This window comes from Miscanthus floridulus, chromosome 15 (genome assembly GCF_019320115.1).
Source record: "Miscanthus floridulus cultivar M001 chromosome 15, ASM1932011v1, whole genome shotgun sequence".
Classification (NCBI taxonomy): Eukaryota; Viridiplantae; Streptophyta; class Magnoliopsida; order Poales; family Poaceae; genus Miscanthus; species Miscanthus floridulus.
The window spans coordinates 6,746,470-6,769,153 of NC_089594.1; the positions used below are offsets into that span (position 1 = coordinate 6,746,470).

Below are 22,684 nucleotides of genomic sequence, written 5' to 3' on the forward strand. Positions count from 1 at the left end.
TGCCTTCTCTTGCATCACCAGCAACTACTGCACTTGCATTGATACCAATGACTACCACGACTCCTGTCCACAGAAAGACTAGGAGGAGGTGCCCCCACTCATCGTCATAGCAATTAACTTGGCAGCGTAAAGCGTGGATGAGGTCATGAACGCCATCAATGGTGGTGACATAATGGAAACGATGGGGAGGAACAGAGTAGTGGCTACCAGTACCGGCGGTACCATGGCGCGTAGGCGCCTACAATCACCACCAATCCCATCAAGATGGTGTTCAGCAACATGAGCAAGCTCGGTTGGTACGTTTTCCTTGACATGCCACTCCCACTATCATAGACCGGCAATACCTGCTTGACGATGTCGCCACAAACGTCATCGACCATAGTGTAGCCCCACGGAGCCAGCTGTCCAAAACCGATCATGTAATATGAGTCAGTGTATAAGTAAGGTCTCATTTGATACAGCTCAACTTCACTGGCTAAATTGTTAATTGTTTTTAACGGAGATGGTACCGCCTCAAAAAATGGCATTTCTAGAGGTCACTAGAAATGGTATCAGCCGAGACGGGTGGGTTACAACACCCACATCTATGAGTAAAGCTTTGATGAGGTCATGAAAGCTATCAATGGTGTTGACAAAGCGGTGGCTCCTAGAAACACTGCACCGATGACTGGATGCCGGTGATAACATGGGGCATAGGTGCTCTAGTGTCTGTGTGCTCATCATCATGTACCACCACCAGCTGCTGCTGCTGCTGGAGCTGAGCCATGTAACCGGCCACCAGACGAGGATTACGTCCGAGTGCGAATGATCGTCGGGCCTTGTAGAATGCGGTATACTTGAAAACCAGTTTGGCAAACATACTAACATATAGTGGGGAAACAATAAAATAAAGGCCCTTTGCTGAGAATGTAAGGTATGAAGTCTAGATTCCCTTAACCAATGTTTTTGCGTTCTCTTGCATCACCGGTAACTACTGCACTTGCATTAATACCAATGACTACCACGACTCCTGTCCACAGAAAGACTAGGAGGAGGTGCCCCCACTCAGCGTCATAGCAATTAACTTGGCCGCGTAAAGCGTGGATGAGGTCATGAACACCATCAACGGTGGTGACAATAATGGAAACGATGGGGAGGAACAGAGTAGCGGCTGCCAGAAAGAGTCCACCGATCACTAGATGCCGGCGGTACCGTGGCGCGTAGGCGCCTACAATCACCACCAATCCCATCAAGATGGTGTTCAGCGACATGAGCAAGCTCGCTTGGTACGTTTTCCTTGACATGCCACTCCCACTATCATAGACCGGCAATACTTGCTTGACGATGTCGCCACAAACGTCATCGACCATAGTGTACCCCGCAGAGCCGGCTGTCCAAAACCGATCATGTAATATGAGTCAGTGTATAAGTAAGGTCTCATTTGATACAACTTAACTTCACTGGCTAAATTGTTAATCATTTTTTTAATGGAGACGGTACCGCCTCTAAAAATGGCATTTCTAGAGGTCACTAAAAATGGTATCAGCCGAGACGGGTGGGTTATAACACCCACCTCTCTGAGTAAAGCTTTGATGAGGTCATGAAAGCTATCAATGATGCTGACAAAGCGGTGGCTCCTAGAAACATTGCAACGATGACCGGATGCCGGTGATACCACAGCGCCTACCTATAACCACCACCACTCCCGTCAAGATGACCTTCAACACTCAATCATTACAGGGCTTATGTTGTTTGTCATATCTACATTGTTTTGCATTTAGAATTAAACATCTATTTTTAATTCTGTTTGCACCATTAAATTCATTATGACGAGATCTATAAAAATAGATATATGTTGATATGTTTCGAAAGAATTTACGTGATGATAAAGTTTTGCACATAGGAGCCTTTCAATTTCAATTTAAAATGCTAGTATAAAGTTCCTGAATTTAAAATGTAATACTTGAAATACAAAATTTTAAATGTGCTCGTAGAAAGTTTCTGAATTTTTGAAATTACAAGGTTTTAAATCTTAAATTATAAAGTTTTAAATGTGCTAGTATAAAGTTTCTGAATTTAAAATATAAGTTTGGAATTACAAAGTTTTTAAAGCTTGGAATACAAAGTTTTAAATGTGCTATTATGAATTTTCCAAATTTTAAAAATAAAATTTAAAATTACAAAGTTCTATATCTTAAAGTAAAAGGTTTAATGTATGCTAGTAAAAGTTCCTAAATTTAAATTGTAAAATTTGAAATTACAATATTCAAAGTTTAAAAAACAAAGTTTTAAATATGCTAGTATAAAGTTTGTAAATTTTAAAAATAAAATTTGAAATTACAAAGTTTTAAATCTTAAATCTCTATCTCTGTCTGTACAACTAAAACATACGAATTGTCAATAACACTAAAACGACCCTGCGATCCTTGACTAGCCGGCAGAAAAAAAAATTCCCATCAATCCCGCCAGTCCGGTCTCCCCCTCCCCCGTGACCCCTCGCCTGAAAGGAAAAAAAAAAAAAATCACCGTCAATCGTGCATGCGAAACCGCCTCGACGCCACAGGGACGCGCCGCCTGCTCTCTGTGCATCTTGCAATCCGAATTCGATCCGCTCACCTTTCCTCCGCGACCGCGCAAATCGACTGCCTCCGCCGCTCCCTCGAGACACTCAACCTGCCCCCGCTTCTGACGAACGCGAAGCAACAAAACGGATACTGCGATCTAAGTCGTCAAATTAAGCCGCCTCGCCTCGCTCCTGCTGCGCATCTCACCATAGACGCGCCCTGTACACGAGGTCATCGCTCACTCATTGCCACGACGAAAGGGCCAACGCCCTCACCTCGCCGCAACCACGCCGCCCTACTGTGACGAAACGTGGTGTCAGGGCGGCAAGGAGTGCGCCGAGGCAAAACCTTGCTGCAACTGGTGGCGAGCAGAATCTGTGAAGTCATCCGGCAACAAGCAGGTCATCACCAGATTCTCACACCAGTAACAGGTACGTTGGGCCATGCTCCTAAGATCGTTGGCCATTCTGATGCATCCAGCTTTCCATGACCTTCCCAATTATGTGAGTTGTTGTGGATCCGGTGAGCCCAAAAATTAGCTCTGACGACTCCTTCCTAATTTTTCTGGCCATAGATATCAGAGGTAAGAGTTCCAACACAAATAACATCCTGGAAAATAGTTCATTCACAATGCAAGATAAAAGCATCTAGATCAGATAGATTAGTGTATGTGCATGAATAGTTTTCCATATGTTTGTGGACTAAATGGTCGCACGATGAGAACCAGTTTTGTCAGCAAGGTATTAGTATGTGGAACCAAAGATCACAACAGTCAGTGTTTTTTTTTTTTTCGAAAACGTGCGCTGCACGTGTTGCTTTAAAGGAAAGCAAATAAAGGGTGCTGACAACAAATAAAGGGTGTATGGCGGGAAACTAGCTAGCCCTCGAATTTGGTGTATGGCGGGAAGACAAATTAACATAGATAGGCAAATAATATATAGCACATACCAAGGGTGGAAAAAGGAAAACCAAAGGTGCCACCACACCCAACAATTCTTCAGTAGATAGAGTTACATGTTCGGTTAGCGAATCCCTCTTTCTTCTTCAGCAGCTGCGACTGCAGCAACGTCTAGCCTACCGGTGATCCCGGCGTGCGCGAGCATTGCCCAGAGGAGGGTGATCAGCTCGCCGCCTTGCGAAATGGCCTCCGCATGCGCTTCCAAGTTCTCCGATGGAGCGACGTACAGGATCATCTCCACCCAGAAGCGGGCCAGCTTCTCCCATCCCATGGCCGAGTCCTCCACCAGTTCTTTCCCGAGCCTAGCGCCATTCCTAAGGACCTCATGGATGGAGTCGTCTGCACTCAGCACTCGGATGAGCTGATCGTGGTAATAATACAGGTCTACTCCCTGCACCTTGTCTAGGAGACGGTCGGCGTCTTTCTTCACCTGATCATACAGCTTGCGACACCATTCAGCATCGTCAGGGAGCAGCTCAGGGCGGCTGGTCACCAAGTACGCGCAGTAGCGTGACAGGTGAGTGGCCACAGTCTTGTGGTCCGACGGCTGTGGGAGCTGGCTCACCTCAAACACACTTGTGGCGATATGCCAGACGAGTATGGTGTAACCTGGTTGTCTGCCACTGCAACCATATAGTGAGAGAGGAACCGGAGATGACGGTGGTCGAATGCACTGCAGATATATAAAACAGTTCAAACAGTTGTTTGACTTGAAATTAAAATCTGCAACGCAAATAATAAGAAGATCGTACATACCCAGACAGCTCCATCGTCGACCTGCTCAGTGGTAAAGCTCTCTCCTTTGAGTGTTTCGAAGATGGCGGCCTTCACAATCTTTGGTACCTTCACCTTCTTCCCTCTGTCTAGTAAACGTAGGAGCCGGCGTAGAAGAAGTGGGATTTTCCTTCGGCGAAGCACAAGCATTGAACACTGTTTCATCCTGTCGTCCCAATTGTTCACCAGCTTGCATCTGCGATACTTCAACAGGGAGCCAATGCATTTCTGCACAACACGGGATCGCTGCCACCAAGCCTGATTGACATGGTGGCAAATGAGGGCTACTTTAGTCCAGTTGGAACAGATGTAGGAAACAATCTCTCTCGTCTCTGCAAGCACAAGCACTGCAATGGCTAGGAATAATGGAACTGCGTCAAAATACCAACGTCCGAAGGTAACCAATTCGTAAAAGCTGCTATCATATTGACAGCCGTTCGTTGTCAACGTTAGGAAACAGTATATCTGTCCAGGAACGTATGAGTATATTGATCCCTGTGACTGTGACATTTCCACAACCAGATATAAACAGTTACCGATGCTCCAGAGTGAAAGAGCGACGCCGAAGGCAGGAAGCAGAGGATGGGAATAGTAGGTTGGCAGGGATGAATAGTAATAATCATTGATGAAAGAAAGCTCATCCCTAATTATCCCAAACACTCTCTCATAATCATCGCCCCGGAGCAATGTCTCCCTGAAAAACTTGCTGGTTTTGATGAAGCCGGCCTCGGAAACCGTGTACTTTGTGAACCGACATCGTAGTAGTTTGAACAAGGCGAATGAAAAACACAAATCTCTGGGTCGCCGTGCCTGCGGCTTTGAGGTCTGATGGAGACTGTCCATGTCCTCATCCAACCCCCAAACTCGGTCCAGTGTCACCAGCCTGCTGTCTGCCCTCCTCCTCGCGGCCGTATCTCTATCACCATGTTGGTTATTGCTGGGCATTTGTTGTTTTAAGCTGTAACCTTGCGGCTGCTGCTCCACCTGCACTGTATCCTCTCCTATAACTACAAGAGCAGGGCAGGTGGGACTGGGAGGAGCTGCTGCTGTGTCCTCATCATCATGTTCATGGACGACCATCGGCTGCTGGACCTGAAACTGATGAGCCATGTAGCCGGCGATCAGACGAGGACTGCGTCCGAGTGCAAAAGATCGCCGCGCCATGTAAAACGCGGCGTACTTGAAGAGAAGTTTAGCAAACATAATAACAAATAGCTGAACAAGAGTAGTCGTCGGGTAAAGTGTTGAGAATGTGAGGTATGCACTCCAGCTTGCTTTAACCAACAGTACAATAGGCGGGGCAACGCTTCTACCTTCTCTTGCATCAGCAGCAACTACTGCACTTGTATTGATACCTATGACTACCACAACTCCTGTCCACAGAAACACTAGGCTGAGGTGCAACGTATCAGAGCACGAAACTTCTTGGAGAGCATATTCGATAAGGTCATGAACACTGTTAGTGGTGGTGACAATAATGGAGACGATGGGGAGGAACAAAGCGGTGGCTCCCAAAAAGGCTGCACCGATCACTGGATGTCGGCGATACCGCGGCGCGTAGGCGCCTATAACCACCACCACTCCCATCAAGATGGCGTTGAACAACATGAGCCCGCTCGCCCGGGACATTTTCTCTTTCATGTGAGGAGATATACTCTGTACCTTTTCGTAGTTGCCCAACAGGATAGTACAATTAGGATTATTACTCATGATCGTAGAGCCCTGATTCAATGAGCCGGCGGCGGCTATATATCAAGTCCGAGGATGTATATAACTGCAACAGCGTATATAACCGATTTATATGAGTCATAAAATTAAATGTCTATAAAACAATAGAATAAAATTATGTATTGAGGGTTGATATTTTATCCGTGTTTCATTTCACTTTTCATGACGTGGCAGTTTTAAAAATAACACTATGAAAAATGACCTTAGAAAACTTATCGAACTGTATGATGCCGCTAGTATAGCTAGGCAAAACAATCTAATCACTGCTTTTGGAATGACTTCATCGTAGAATCGAAACTTCCCATAGGAGCTTATTATATATAAAAAAAAGGAGTGTTTAATTTCTAGCAAATTGCTCCTTATTACCGATCTACCCACATAACTATCTACTCCTTCTGTTCTAAATTACAAGTCGTTTTGGATTCTTTTAGGTATATCTCTTTTTCTTATATGCATCTAAAAATAGGTTATGTATACATATATCTAAAAAACTAGACAACTTACAATTTAGAAGGGAAAGAGTATCTATTTATTATTAATAATAAAGAGAGATTCATCTCCCACCGTGGTACCAAAGAAATGCCTGAAGATTCTTAAAAAAAAATAAGCAAAACTATTCATGCTTCAACTCCACTCCACCAACGTTTTGCATCATTCATATATTTCTTATGCATCGTTCATATACCAAATTTTTCCAAACCATTCTGCCTCGAAACAGATGCTTCCCAATTTGGGCTTCAGCAAGGACATCCTCTCGGCTTTGTTAGTAAACAGTCATTCGGACCTCGTTCCATCTACATATGAAAAAGGGCGTATGGCCATTCTTCTCGTTGTGGAGCAATGGCATTCCTATACCTATAGCTTGGAGAGTTCACGATCTTCACTCATCAAAAGGGTCTTGTGCACTTGAGTGAGCAAGGTTACATATAGTGTAGGAACATAAGGTTTTCACCAAATTGCTTGCTCTTCAATACAAAATTGTTTACAAGAAAGGCATTGTCGCGGGTCGGTAACCGCGGCAAGCATTGTTGTTCGTTGAGTGTCACTGAGTGTGGGCCTCTGGTGGCTCGGGTGGACTCAAGAACACAGAGAAGACACGTCGATGTATCCTGGTTCAAGCTATCGGAGCCCTACGCCAGCAGTAGTGGTTCTTGTATTCTAGAGTACCCGAAACGGGGTGTTACAACAAGAAGTGTGAGAGAGATTTGGAGGGGGATCGCTCAGTGCTATCCTATGGCTCATCGGCAATGAGGTCGCTTCCCCCGTCGAAGGGGAAGAACACGGTGGGGAGGAGTATGCTCTTGGTGCAAAGTTTTTAGTCGAAAGGACGATCGAATGTAGTTGTCTGCAATTCGTCCTCCCCTCTCTAAGATCAAACCTCCCCTTATATTCTGAGGTAAGTCAGGGTAAAAGGCAGTTTGGGGTCAAGTCTATGGTCTACATGCGCCGGAGTCCAAGAGGGTGCTGTTGCGGCGCGGATGAACCTCGGCGTTGTCGTGGAGTCAGAGAGGCCTTGGGCAACGTCCAGCTGCTCTGTCCTGTCGCTCTGACCATCCGGGGCTGTCAGCTTGGACTGGCCTCCACAAGGTGAGCCTTCTCGAGGCTTCCTTGGTGGCGAAGGCGTCCAGCTTGAGGGGCTGACGAGCGTGCCCACTAGGAGCCCCTAAGCCCCCAGAGTCGGTGGAGGGATTTGTCCCTTTGTGTCACGCCGCACGCGTGACCTTGTCGGAGGAGTGGGCGACAACGCCGCCCCCGTTGGCCAAGGTGGTTTTGCTGAACAGCCCCGAGCCTCGGTTGCTCGGGGCACAGGGTCCTAGTCCAGCCCTTGGCTCGGACTGAAGGAGGATCTAAGGATCAAGCTTAGGCTACCATCGAGCAAGAGCCTGGAGCTCAGGAAAGCCCCCGAGTCCCGAGCAAAGGCCAATGATGGTGTGCTCGAGTTTCGGCCGATTCTTCGCCAAAGTTTAAAATAGCGGGCTATTGAAAATAGAGATAACTTTTTTTTCAGCAGCTATGCAGCTACAGCGGCGCTATGACAGATAGTGTTTTTATAAAAAAAACATGAAAAACACCATTAATTGGTGCAGAAAAACATGGCAAATATGAAATTTGATGAACACAAATATGTTTCTAAGGTTCCACGAGTCTAGATAACATTACTAAATACCAATATGACATTAGAACATGGCTCATGAAAGTTTAATTGTGTAAAATACCAAATTAGTAGCAAATGATAACCGATAAGTATGAAATACTAATTAAATTGTCACTGTTGTAGTGCAATAGCGGCGCTATAGCAGTAAATAGCGGTGAAAATTGTCATAGCGGCAAAAATATGAATAGCTTAGCGGCGAGCCTCTCCTGCAGCTATAGTGACGCTATAGCCCACTATTTTAAACTTTGTTCTTCGCCGAAGGATATGTGCGAGTGTACCCAGGGTATATCCCCCGAGCCCCCGAATGATCCTAGAGGGATCTCGGTCGGGGGTCCTTCGGTCAGGAACTTGTCACCTAGGGACTTAACATATCCCTATGTTTTAGTCTCGTCAGGCATCGGCAATCGTGTGCCGATGCACGTTTAAATTCTTGTCATGCATACACTAGGTAACTTATATGGTAGGGTTGCTCTATTTATTCACTCTTACCCTTGGCAAACCTACATGGTTTACATTGCTTAGGAGCACGGCACGTAACTCATTTCAAATTAGCTTATCTTATATGTGTCAAAGTCCAAAATGTAGATGACTTAACCCCCAAAATGATTCTCACATTCAAGTGGTGTCATCTTGCAAGTGGTATTTTGACCTTAAAAGTCTATGTGCATGTCTCCTACAAGTATTCTATGCTTGTATACACAAATATTAGCTAGGGGGAGGTTATTCTAAGTTGTAAAGTTTGAAATTAATGATTGCTTTAAGATTATCATGTGTGTAGTAGTCTCATTGCAAGAAAAATGGAGTCCCCAGAGATAAGCATCATGTCTTCAAATGGTATCAATCCAATTGGAATTCTACATGTGGTATCCATTGATCGATGTCATTATGTTTGTTATTTAATTTGGTATCTTTTTATTAATTGTTATATCGATTAAACTTCCTTGTGCATTAATTTGCCGGTTATGCATATGAGCTTTGTCATCCACCATATGTATGCAAACACTTAGAGGGAGCTTAGTCTATGTAATGGAGAGTCAAGTTTTGTGATCAATACCAATCCGCATATAAAGGGTCACAACATTTATCCCTTGTTCTATTAATGTCTTCCTTTCGGTGTTTGATTCCAAAGGGGGGAAATTTGAACAACCAAAAGCAAGCCTAACCCATAACCAATACCAAAATCACAATTTGAAAATTTACAAGCATACAAATAGTATTCAATTGGTACAAGTGGTTTTGGTTAGGGGGAGTTTGTAATGAAAAAAATGGAAGACAATCCTATTTTGGGAGATCGTCCAAGAAAGGGCGGAAGTGGATTATAGAGTTAGGGTGGGGTAGGCTTAAGTCCATAATACCACACAGGGGGACAAATGGCAAAGGCAAGATGAGTACCATTTACTTCCTTCAAGTGATATCTTTTGGCATCATATGATCTTGCCTTTGCATTGCATCCTAGCTTGTAGATTATTGCATTTTAATTTTTTTTCTATAATTTGCTTGCTTTGGCCGTGTTGTCAACAAACACAAAAAAGGGTGAGATTCTAAGAAAAATGGACCCAATTTGGATTGTAGTGTTTGATGATCAACTTGACCATTTGGACTAACATTGTTTACTAGTATTTTTGGATATAGTTCTGAAAGCATCTAGGCCCCTAGTGAGTTTCGGTGATTAATGACAACATAAGATTATTGTGACTAACGTGTGTTTTGCAGAGGCAATTTGAGTTAGGTCACGATAATGGCGGTCAATGGTTTTCTTGCTCTTACGATAGAATTCGTTTCGGTTTTAAAAGGATGAACGACAAGGTTAAGGACGGACTAGTTCTAAGTGCTGATTGATGTTGAAAAGGACACTTAGATTAGTTTAGGACTTTGTTTTTTTCTTTAACCATACTATAAAGGGGGACATGAATAGGTAGCTTGATCTAGGTGAGTCTAATGGTTTAGATGTGATGCACACTTGTCAAACTTAATATGTGGCTTAGGAAAGGCTCGAAGATCAAGCGGAACAAACTTCGCATTCGAAAGCTTTCAATTCGGAGTTGATTGGTGCCTCATTTGATGCACTGGACGCTGGCATGAAATAGCACTGGACGCGCAGTGGCTACTGTAGCCGAGTCCAGTCAGTATTGGAGGAGTGCAGCCAGGCTCAGAGTGTTGCACTGGACGCGCATGTGTTACTGTAGACGTGTTCAATGCATGGTCAATCAGCACAGCAGTAGCTGTCGACCATCGGACGCTGAGAAGGTTACCATCAGACACGTGTGTGGTCAAGTCAGATGCGAGTACAGTAAGGTCCAGAAAGCGAAAATTGTGCATAGGACGCGTCCTATGGTTGGCAACGGACGCAGGTCAGAGTCCAGTGCTTCAGCTCGCTGTGTAACTGTCTGCAGCCGGTTTTAACGCACTGGACGCATCCGATGGCACTTTAAACTGCGTCCGTTGCATACGCTGAGAAGGGGGTTTTTTTTTTTTGTCCAACTCGTCTACGGAGGCTCTCTTGCCTATTTGTTCAGGTGAGAAAATATATTGATGTGTAAGAGAGAGCATGAGCCTAGTGAGGTGATTGAGATTTGATAATCTAAGATTAAGGATCTCATTAGTGCATAGGGAGTAGCGAGTGTGCATCCACCTTCTCATTAGGCTTGTCATGGTCAAGTGAGAGTTTTTGCTTGTTACTCTTGGTGATCACCATCACCTAGAGGGTTCGGTGGTGATTGGGAGCTTGGTGATCATCCGGTGGAGCTTGTGGATGACCCAACTCATGGTGTGAGTGGTTGTGGACGATTCACCGCGTCAGAGAGACAAAGAATCGGCCCGTAGAGAGCAATTGGTCCTTGCGCGGATCAAGGGGGAGCTACACCCTTGCACGAGTGCTCCAACGAGGACTAGTGGGGAGTGGTGACTCTCCGATACCTCGGCAAAACATCGCCGTGCCCCTCTCCCTCTCCTTTGCTTTGAGCATTTACATTTGAGCAATTCATTCATGTCTTTACATTCCTAGAATTGCTATGCTAGAGTAGGATTGGAACTTAGGGTGCAAAACTTATGTGCGGTAGAACAATAGAACACAACTTAGGCACAAGGGGTGAAATGGGCTAGTGTAGGGTTTATTTCTCGCAAGAAATTTTAGAATAGCCCAATTCACCCCCTCCCTCCTTCTTGGGCATCTTGATCCTTTCAAGTTCAAAGGATGCAAAGTGGGCTTGGACTTCGGTAATATGGTAATCCAGATGATCAACACTTCAAGCAAGAGATTAGGAGCAATGTTAAAGATCTATATGTATATGCAAAAGTTCAAGACACAAGATGGAAGAAGCCTGAATGAAGACACGCAAAGAAATAGAGTCAAATGGGTGTTGCACAATGCACCAGACCAGAGCACCAGAGACCTACACTGTTTCAACGGTCAGCAATGGCTATGGTGGGGCTATATTATACCACCCCAACTGGCCAGTTGAAGTGTGTGAGAGTTGGGAAACCATACCAAGGGAGTTCAAGCACCACTCTAGTTCTCTCCATAGTGCTTAGTGAATCACTTGGTTGTTAGTGTAGGTGCAATGCGAAGTGCTTAGGCTAGCTAGTTAGACCACCGCTTATGTGCTTGCTCTAAGGTTTATGTCGAGTGTTTAGTGAGATTTACATGTCTCTTACCACTTGGTGCTTGCGCACCATTATTGTACATCGAAGGGGCTTGTAGTCTTGAGAGACCATACTTATCACGTTTATAGTGTGGCCGCCACCGTGTAGCGGAAGGAACAAGACCCGCGGCAACTTTGGCCAAAATCTCGATAGTGAAGATAGTAGGGAGCGGTCCGGGAGTCAAGCCCTATGTTTGGTTTTGGATAATTGAGACAACCAAGTGGCACTAACCTTTACTCTAGTGTTGTGTATGAGATAGGTTAGGTCTACATCCAAGGTTGAGCAAGGATGGCACACATGGTGATGGTGATGGTGATGGCCACAAATGGAGATAAGTGCTCAATTCTTGGAAAAGAAGAAATAGAAAAAAAATGCAAGGGCTCAAGGCAAAGGTATAAACTAGGGCATTTTATTTTGACGGTCAAGACGCAATAGAGTGCATAATTGAATTTAGGATAGATGGTCGTACTTTTTAAGAGGGGGACCTCTCATTGGACAATTCGGTCATCTAGTGCCACTCGGTGTTAGAGCTCTACGCATGTGCATTTAGGGCCTAGTGTCACAATGGAGAGCAAGCTGAAAATGTTTATAAAAAACACTTTGAAAATGCCAACTTGGCTCCAACATGCATTTGACAAAACATATGAGAGTTGACGCACTTGCAAAGAGATGTTTGTGTGCTCTCGGTGCTACTGTTCAACATGCACTAGACATGGTGCACCTGACACAGAGGATGTGATTTTGATGATGCACTTGTTTCAGCCGAGTACATTGGGATCCGGCCGGTGTACACTGAACAGGTGGCACTGGACGGGGACTCCAAAGACAATGTAATTGTGGTTTTCAGACGCAATACTCAACAGACGTGTCTGGTGTGGCACCGAACACCGCATTAGACAGGGGTTTCAGTCAACTTTAAATCGGGCGTTCAATTCTAACACGCATCGAACGTGTCTAGTGCCATAACCGGTGGCGCACCAAGCGTCCAAATGGCTAGTTTTTGGAACGTTGGAAGTAGCTATTGGGCCTCACCGAACGTGTCCGGTGCGGGCACCCAGGTTGCAACGAACATGTCTGGTGCCCACACAGCAACCCCATCAAGAGGGTAATGGTGGGATTGCTTGTGTTGATATAAATAGATGGTGTTGCCGGCCTTGGCGACCCTCTTGGCACCCCATATACACTTGTGCATACCTCTTGATAGCTGAGAAACACACTCCACTCACTTGCATTCTTTGATTCTTCTTTTGGGTGAGACCGGAGAGCCTTTAGTGCATTAGCATCGTGATCTTGCATGTTGTGGCACTAGTTGAGCTACTTGGGCTGATTGATCTCTTGTTACTCTTTGTGATTTGTCACCTAGCTGGACCGGTGGATTGGATGATCGTTGAGCGGCTTTGGTGATTGTTGCCGGCTCCAATAGATTGATTGTAAAAGGGGTTCTTGTGCTCATTCCCTGCGGGGAGATTCGCAAAGAGCAACTCTAGTGGAATCGTGGATAGTTGGAGTTCACTTCTTGTGTGGTTCTTGCAGTGCCCATGCGGTGGGCGGCTTGGCGTGTGAGGCCAATTGGCGGGTGAACCGCCAAATTACGCCACAACGAGGACATAGGTTGCCGGCAAGCAACTAAACCTCAGGGATATATCTTGTGTTCACTTGCTGCCCCGTGTGGTTTGCTATCTATCACTTTTGCATTTACATTTATAGCTATCTTGTTTGTGTGGCAGTTGCTTGACTAGCTAGAGTAGTAGTAGTAGTAGTGTAGTTGTAATTAGTTTTAGTTGGTTTTGTCAGTAGCTTTAGCTAGTTGTAGCTTGTTTGTTGTGTGACACAATCTAGAGACTAAGCTACTAGAATTGATTAGGGGCTTGCTTGTGTGAAATAGAGCTAGAGCAAAGTAGAAGCTAGTTAGGATCATTTGTTGTACTAACCATATTGTTCTAGTGAACTTGTGATTTTGTAGATAATTTTTATAGGCTATTCATCCACCCCCTTCTAGCCGTCTAGATCCTATCACCATCACGGAGACCCACTTCTAGATCCATCTTTTGGATTGAGTAAGGCCCAAGGCCTTGATATGTTGTGGCTCAGTGGACCTAGGGGGAGCGGCACCGGCTGATGGGCCGGGCCGGCTCCACAGAACCTGGGGGCACCGGCCGGAGGAGCCGGGGACGGTTCTAACATAATTTTAGCTTCCACCTGTATTTCTTCTGCACAAAAAAAAAACTCTGCAAACTTTTTCCCCTGTAACATCTCTCAGGTTTTGTGGCTACTTCAAATATTTCAGCAAAGTATGTCAGAGATAGAGATTTTCACTTCTAAGCAACCGAACACCCCAAGTCCCCAACTCTGAAACGAAATTTTGCAGCGCTGCTTACCTTGTGCCTGATTTGATCCACAAATCATCTCATATTTGATTTTGAAAGCTGTCTGAATTTTATATGTACCAAGTATTTAGAGCTTTGAAAAGTCAGATACAAAACTGAAGAAATTTCAGATTACCAGAGGCTGTGTCCGTGAAGAGATCATGAGGGGGTCCCCAACTTTTCGATTGCCTTCATGGCTGCATGGATTGAGGATCCAAGGACGATGACAACAGAGGAAGTTGTGGACGAGGTGGTGCCATGGATCGAGGATTGAGGATCCAAGGACGAAAGCAACGGCCATGGGGGAGATTGAGATGTGAGAGGGCGGGGTTGGTTGAGTTTGGGGCAGTTGCGGTGCGGAACTACGGATTGATCGAAGCCAGAATAGCCTCGGCGGAGGAGAATTTGGCCGATGAGCTCTGCAATAGCACCGGTGTGATCGCCATAAGCACCACCGCTAAGGTCTCGTCGACGCCCACGCGGACGAGGTGGCCCTCTACAATTGTCGTTTTTTTTTGAGGGAACAATTGTCGTTTTATTTTACAGACCTCCTCAGGTGATTATTTTTTTTCCCCAACGATATTATGCCAAACCGGTTGTAAAATTTGTGTGCTATAACCATTCATCCAAACAAAATTTCAGAGGTTGCCTTGGAAAATAATTAGGGTCGTTTCCTCAAAAAATAATCATTAGGGTCTGTAATTTACAGGGGTATTGGTCTTAAAACATGCCTTCCAAACAGCTCCTTGAGGTGTTGCATTTCCTACCGTGTTTGGCTAGCAAGAATGGTAACGCGCGGGTAAGCTGGGTACGTAGGAACATATGATGCTTTGAACATGTATTGAGCTGTACTAACAGAACAAAGAGACAAGTACACAAGCATCCAGTTACTTATGGATCATCAAATTTGACTTCGATAAATTCGAGGTCCATACTATATGAAGCTCCACATCAGAAAATGAACTGTGATGACACAGCTTTAGAAATAAAAAAAAATTGATATATATAAACTCTGTTGTAGCGGATTACCTTGCGGTGTACGTGAATACGTGATATTCCGCGCCCTCCTCTGCTCTGCTCCGTCGCCAGGCATCCAGCTAAAAAGCAGCGCTTCTTCGAAGACTTCTGCGTTGTAGTAGTGGGGGTTCTTAACGGACACTACTTCGCTTCTTGTGGACTAGGAGAGTTGGAATTTTCGCATATTTTTCAATCGTCACTGGGATTTTATTTTCACTTGATATTATTGTTTTGTGATTTATGCCTTCGAATCGCCATCGAAGACTTGAGGGTTGTATTTTCTTGGTATTTTCCTCTGAATCTGTTTGGCCTTTTTCAATGGCTTCCAGAACCCAGATGTTTACATCAAGTCACTGTCTCAATCAAGGCTTGCTTCGACACCATTTGATTGGAGCGAGCCTATCATTTTTGGCTGCTCGGAGGAGGAATACTTCAGATGAGGATGCATGACGGGAGGCTTACCAAAAGATCTTCCTAGTCGAGCGTGGAGTATGTCCAGATAATATACTAGGACGGTGGGCGCGCTTCGCCGCGCCCGTTTTGGCTTCGCGCTAATGGCAGCAAGCGGAAGCTAGCAGGCTGTTCAAATGTGCATGCAAGACCGATTAAGCACTTGACTACATATGTGATAAGACTAATTCATCTATGCTTGACACAACCATTATGAATAATTGACTATAACACATGTTTTAATGGTCACTTACCAGGTCAAGTCTTCTCTTGAAGACCTCGTCACTGCCACCCCACCTGTCGCCGTCGCCGAGCCGCCTCCTCTCGCGCCACCGCACGCTCTCCCGCCGCCGCAATTGGGGCCCATCCGGACCCGCCTGCCTCCCCGCCTCTCGGATCTGGGGAGGGGTGCTATGGAGAGCGGATCCCCCTCTCGCCGTCGCTCTTGGGCTGATGAGGCGGACATGGAGCCGCCATTGCCGTGGGCGTTCGGCGCTGGGTCGCCAGATTTGCCGCTGGAGTGTCTCCTCGCCCGTGGTCCTGAGGATGTCCTCAGTGACTCGGAGGACGACCTCTCTGCCGCAGATCCACTTCCATCTCCACCGCCGCCGGGAAAGGGGAAGGAGGTGGTGGAGCCTTCCGCTCGACGTTAGCGTGCGCGCCGCCACCGGAAGCGGCGGGGACGCCCGGAGGGCGTCATGGCGGCTGCCCGTCGCTCCCATCCAGAGGCCGCCGCCATTGGGTTTTCACCACCACGTCACAGATCTCCGCCGGCTCACCCGGCTCGTGCCCGGGGTCCGCCGGATGCGGAAGGCTACCACCTGGTCCGCAGTCGCCGTTTCGGACGCCAGCACCCCTCCCCCCCCCCACGTTCGCCGAGGCCCATTCCGCCGGGGCTCCATGGGCGGTGCCTCAACTGCCTGGCCGACGACCACATCCGGGCTAGTTGCCGCTTCCCGGCCAAGTGCTACAACTGCTGGACCGAGGGTCACCGTGTCACCAGCTGCCCATTCCCGATCCGGAGGGAGCTGGCAGGCAACATGCGCCAGTCGCCAGCCGCCGCGCTCCGACTGAGGGGCGCAGGGTCCTGCCTCGCCGTGGGACTATGCCCCGGCGCGGCAACTATGGCCACGGCCCCGGGTCGGCCGACACCACGTCGCCGCGGTCTGCCTCTACGGGACGTTCCACTTCGGTGCCGAGGTGCTGCGCGGCTTCTCCCCCGCTGCCACCTCCGCCGCTGCCGCCACGTCATGGCCGCGGTGCCTGGCCGCGACGCGCGCATTCTGGTCATGGCCGTGGGTCGGCTGACTCCGCGTCGCCAACGTTTGCATCCACAGGACGCTCCACTTCGGTGCCATGGTGCTGCGCGGCTTCCCCTCCCCCCCCCCCCCCCCCCCCCCGCCGCCTCCGCCGCTGCCTTGACCGTCTTCATCAACTGCTGCGATGGTCATCGGTGGGGAGGAAGAGCCGCGGCGCCCTCGCGGCACGTTCGTGGTGGTACCGCGCTCCGACGTGATTCAGGCGGCTGAGATGCCCTGGGACGTGCACCGGTGGCAGTCGTTGGCGGGACCAGGCCACACGTCTCCATTGCTGTGGTCTACGCCGACCTCTACAACCGCTTTGAGCTCACCAGAGATGATGTTGTGGTTCGTCAACACTACCCGGAAGACTTCGTTGCCTACTTTCGGCGGGACGCGGACCGGGATCGCGTTCTCGCCTCCAGGCCTGGCGGGGCGCTGATGCCGCTGGTTTGGCGGCCGTGGCGTCGCACGTCTTTGGCCAGCGCTGCCACCTTCCGCTACAAGGTGGTCGTCGGGATGCTACGCGTGCCCCTGCATGCCCGGAACGCGACAGTGGCGCAGACCATCCTTGGCCCCTCGTGCTCACATGTTCAGGTCACTAGACTGCGGGGCGTTCCTGATGATGATGACCGGGAATTCTTCGTCACCGCTTGGTGCTGGCACCCTTCCTTCATCGAGCAGCAGCGTACGATCTTCATCCCTGAGCCGCGCCTGCCCGGGGTGGACGATGCTGCCCGTACTGAGTCGCCCGGACTCTGGTACCTGGTACATATGTGGCTGGTTGCTTTCCAAGATTGGAGCACGCCACCGGGTTCTGACAATGGAGATGATGGCGGCCATGACGATGATAAATGGGGGTGGTAGTGACGACGGGAGTAACAGCGATCATAATGCTGACGCCAATGATGACTATGTCGAGGATTGGCCAACACCCCGCAGGACACGCGGAGGTGGCGATGGCGAGGTGGCTGGGCGCGCATCGATGGCAACGGGTACATACCCGACGGGTAGTAGGCACCCATACCCGTACCCGCGAGATGAAATTTTATCCGTCGGGTTACCCGTACCCCGCGCGGGTAGGAAAATGCTCCCATACCCGCACCCGCGCGGGTAATTTATACCCGACGGGTAACCCGTACCCGAGTACATACCCTGCTATAAACTAAAACAACATACTTATATTATATTATTTGAATCATATATCGTCAACTCTTTCTCAATAGATATCAACAATTATGACATAGGAATAAAACTATACTGAGTAATAGTATAATCATCATAGATATATCATATATATGTGTTTTCCGTAGTAATTAATGAATAAATATGTGTTGTCAAGGTGGGTATAAATTACCCGCGGGTACACGGGTGTGGGTAGTATGTTCCCATACCCGTACCCGCATACCCGATGGGTAGAGATTTTTATCCACTAGTGTACCCGCGGGTGAAGAATTCTTCCCATACCCGGCTCTTTATCGGGTAAAACCCATCGGGTAGTCGGGTTTCGGGTACCCATTGCCAACTTTTCCGGGCACGCGGTTGCTGGGGGAGAGGAAGAGTAGGATCGAGAGGAGAGGTGGAGGCGGCGAGGCGCGGATTTTCTTTGGGGGCTTTGGGGGAGTGAAAGAAGACGACGCGGAGGCTTCGAGGCGCTGCCAGTTTCTTTTTTTTTTGTCTGATAATGGCTGTAGACGTGCGGGCCTGAATGAACCCTGAGAGAGCAAATGCAGGCGAGCACACGCACGAGGCACGTGGAGACGGCTGATTGATGAACAGTAAACGGAACAGTGGTTGAAGCGTTCTCCTTGCGCCAATTCCAGACGCTATATGGAGTGTAATAATGCGTACGTTACGTGTCACTATGACGCCACTGCAATAGCCCTGCTTGTGTCATCTGCTATGACTGTCAGTGCCCTTTAGTACGGTGACAGATCCAACGTTGAAGCAGATATAAGGACTCGCTGTAAATATCTGGATTTTATAAAAGTGAAAACATCCAGAGATTCTGGTGTGAAATCAAGAAAGCCCAAGTCTTCGATGGCGGTTTCAAAAAAAAAAAGAAAAGAAAAGAAAAAAAAAGAAAAGAAAAGAGAAAAAAAAAGAGGTCTTCCATGGCGAGCTTTTGCCGTCAGGGGAAAGCCCAGTCTTCGGTGACCCTGTTTAGTCTGAAAAAAGATGCGAAATTCCTATTTTCTTATTCTAAGAAGAGAAGAAATATCCTCCTCAAGAAATTCCAATATGAGGGAGAAGACTTTGAACAGAGGTCTGCACAACAGTGTCGTTTGCTAACAAATTCGTTATTGTCTAGAAAGGCCTAGAGCAAAGTAGACTCTTCGTGAGACCTGTCACGATTCAAAACTTTTTCTCGAGACATTATTTTGATTGGCCGAAGGGAAATTGTAACAAGCGTGGCGGCGGGGGCTACCGGCGGCGTGGTGGGGGCGACGACGGCTATGGAGGTGGCTACCGGCGGCGTGGTGGGGGCGACGGCGGCTATGGAGGTGGCTACCGGCGGCGTGGTGGGGGCGGGGCCTAGGTTGGGAGGGGCGGCGGCGCTTGAGAGAGAGAAAAGAGATGGCATGTAGAGAGAAGAGAAGAAGAGAGGAAGGGGATAAAGCCTTTCAGCTATTTCTTTCTTAACTGCAACGATTATATGTCCCTAGTATTTATAGTCCCAACGAGACTGACCCCCAAGCAAACTCCAGGAGATCTAAGGATTTGGATTCTCCTTTCCATCTAACAAACTCAATTCCATTAACTAACCGACTCTTTCCAAATCTACTAGGACTCGATATGGTAACTAGATATCGATTAACGACGACGGTGGCGGTGGCGCCCGCCTTCCCTGGAGCGCGGCCCCTTTAGGGTGTGGAGCCGGGGGTGCCTGGCGCCCTTCTCTTGGGCCCTCGCTGGCCCGTTTGTTCCGCCATGAGGAGCGGCCCGCGTTGGGCGTGTGACATCACTCCCCACTTCTCCTATCAGCACGTCCTCGCGCTGAAACATCTGCCAAGTGCCAGAGTTGTTCGGTGGCCGTCTGGTGTCCCCAGGAATCTCCATGATTTGGACAATAATACGTGCAAGGGCTCCATGGGCATGCCCAATGTTGATGTCATAGGAGCTGAAGGAGCCGAAGGCGTAGTGGTTGGAGGTTCCGATGCCTCCCATGCTGTTGTCGATGTAGAGCTGGTGCATGGTTCGTGGCGTAGAGACGAAGTCGTGTAGACGGTTGTCGATGACGAGGAGGAAGTAGCCAAAATGAGCATGTCGCCAAGAATAAACTCACCGTTAGTGAAGGCGTTCAGCGAGAGGCGAGGCTCATTGTTGCGGAGGCCAATGCGGACGTTCGCGACGTAGATAGTTGACAGCTGAGGTCGTTGATGAAGAGGATCATGGTTGGCGAGGCGGTGCCCTGTGACCATGGTCGCCCGCGTAGCACGGTCGTCGGAGAGGCGTCTGGTGCTGTCAGCGTGGATGTCATTGTGGGAAGAACGACTACTAGGGGCTGTGGAGCTGTCATCCCTAGGGATTCCTGTACTTCTTTTAGCAATAGAGAGGCCGCTGGAATGTAGTAGCGTCCATTGTAGAGGATGACGCCATGCTGGAGCCACGGCCTGGAGCTCAATAGTGGTGGAGGTGTTTTGGAGCTCACGGTCGTACGCAGCAGCTAGGCGAAGTTGTGAAAAGGCAGCCGGATCGACGGGGTCGGCGAGGTCGGAGAGCGCCAGGAGAATTGAAGGCGCCACTGCTGGAGAAGGTGTAGTCGGTTTGTCGTCCTCGTTGGTGAGCTGTAGGACGTCCAGTGCATGCTGGATTCCAGCAGCAATGTTGGTGTCGTGGAGGCCGAGTATGTTGGCGTCGCGTGTGTTGCGTTGGTGCTGTGGTCGACTCGTGGTAGCAGTGTCGTTGCTGGGGTGATGTAGGGTGCTGACATTGTCGCCGGCGTGGTTGGGGATGGTGCGACTCCCATCTCAGGTGAGAGGTGGGCGTTTGTCTCCCATAGATGATTTGGTTGGTTGTCGTTGTCGAGGAAGATGGGCTTGCTGAGGACGTGCGCCGCCTTGGGTGCGGCTGGTGCTGGGGCCTCCGGGGCACGGGCCAGGAGGATAGCCATCTCCATCTATCGCGGCCGGTGCTGCTCGACTGCCGCCTTGAGTATATCCTCAAGGTTGCAAGGTTGTTGACGAAGAAGCGGACTTGGTGGGGGTCGTTGGTGATTCCGTCATGCCGAACGGACACGGTGAAGGAGTCGATGTAGTCGTTCAGCGTGCCTTGCTACCGAGGAGGAGCCAGGTCGCCAAGCGTGTGCCAGCCAAGGTTTTCATTATCGGAAATAAAATTTTATCGGAGGTCATGGATAAATAGGATAAGCAAGATATATCGGAAATATCGGACCAAATTCAAAAAAAAATCAAATTGTTTTGAAAAAATTCCGTAGAATTTAACTTGAAACTATTTCTAAGCTATTAAACATCACTTGTTCATAGATAAAAACAAGAATAAAATATTATAGTGTGGGATTATCGCACGGCTGAATTTTGGTTGTCTGTGTGGAAGCAGGAAAAAAGGGAAAAATTTAGCCGATGTCAAATTTTATCGGACCCTGTGGATAGAAAGAAAATTTCGAAAATTTCGGTGAATTTCGGCCGATAAAAAAAACCTTGGTGCCAGCTCATGGGAGGGCTGATGTAGTTGTTAGCGTCGGGGGCGAAGTATCCCTCGTCCATTGCCTTCTTGTTCTCTGTCAGGTGTATGTACTGCAGTTGTTCTATTAGATGAAAGATTTCATACCCGATTGTCATGTTGTTGGGGGTACGTTGCCCTTTGAAGGAGAATGCGCAGCTGCTGAGCTGAGCCACGACGATGGATCTTTCACGTCGTTGTTCATAGAGAGAGATGACCTGTCGTGGTGTTGTTGGGGGATCGGTGGCGGTTCCGTTGCCGCCAATTGCAGCAACTATTGTGGGGGTACAGACGCCTTGAGGGGCATCCCTGGTGGTGGTGGAGTAGGCGCCTGTTGCGCAATTGGCCAGGTGGTCGACTGCGGTGTTGATGTTGTTGCGAACGCGTTGTTCGACACCTCTTTGACGATCTTTGGGGTGCCGGATGAGAGGGGTTCCTCCATCTTGGTGTTGACAAAGGATTTGTCGGCGGCGATCTTAACTTGTTGTGTCTCTGCAGCAAAGTTGTCGATGGCGGCGTCCAAATCTAATCTGGCTTGGACTCCGGTGATGGTGGCGCCATAGGGGTGGGCTTGCTCAATGCCCTCGGAGTTGGTGATGGCATTTCTGCGGAGGCGTGCCAGCTTCTCCTCGCTGGCCTTGAGACGTTGATCCAGTTGAGCGATCTCGTTGTTGTCCCCAATCTCGGTGGCGCGGTTGCTATCGAGATGGTCGATGGTGACGTGGTCACAGTCGCCGCCCTGCCCCCAAACGCAACGCGCGAAACACAGCACTCATCCACGAACCACGCGCTGCTCCGCCCAGCTCAGTGAGCTGCTCAGACTCGATCCATACCACCGATCCGGAGTCTGAGGCCACACCGTTCGTGGCTCCTCGCCATCGTAGGGCCACTAGCGGCGCGGCCGCCGGCATGTGCCAGCAGCGCTAGCACGTCATCGCGACGTGCGCCCGCGCGGGGAGCCTCGTCAGTAGGAAATGATGCTACACCGAACCACGAAATGAGGCACCAAGCATTGAGTCCTGATGGAGGAGTTACTGATGGAACATTAATAGGTGCGCTAGGCAGAGCGA

At 48.4% G+C, this 22,684-nt stretch overlaps 1 protein-coding gene across 1 annotated transcript; it reads right to left on the bottom strand.

Annotated features, from left to right (window-relative positions):
* Positions 1-3,428: 3,428 nt before the first annotated feature.
* LOC136509189 (uncharacterized) lies at positions 3,429-15,316 on the bottom strand. The gene is made up of 3 exons (XM_066504016.1): positions 15,196-15,316; positions 4,258-6,049; positions 3,429-4,174 (listed from the first exon to the last, which is right to left on the bottom strand). Exons 2-3 carry the CDS (start codon positions 5,983-5,985, stop codon positions 3,566-3,568), a joined length of 2,337 nt encoding a protein of 778 aa, XP_066360113.1. The 5' UTR covers positions 5,986-6,049; positions 15,196-15,316; the 3' UTR covers positions 3,429-3,565.
* Between the last annotated feature and the right edge of the window lie 7,368 nt (positions 15,317-22,684).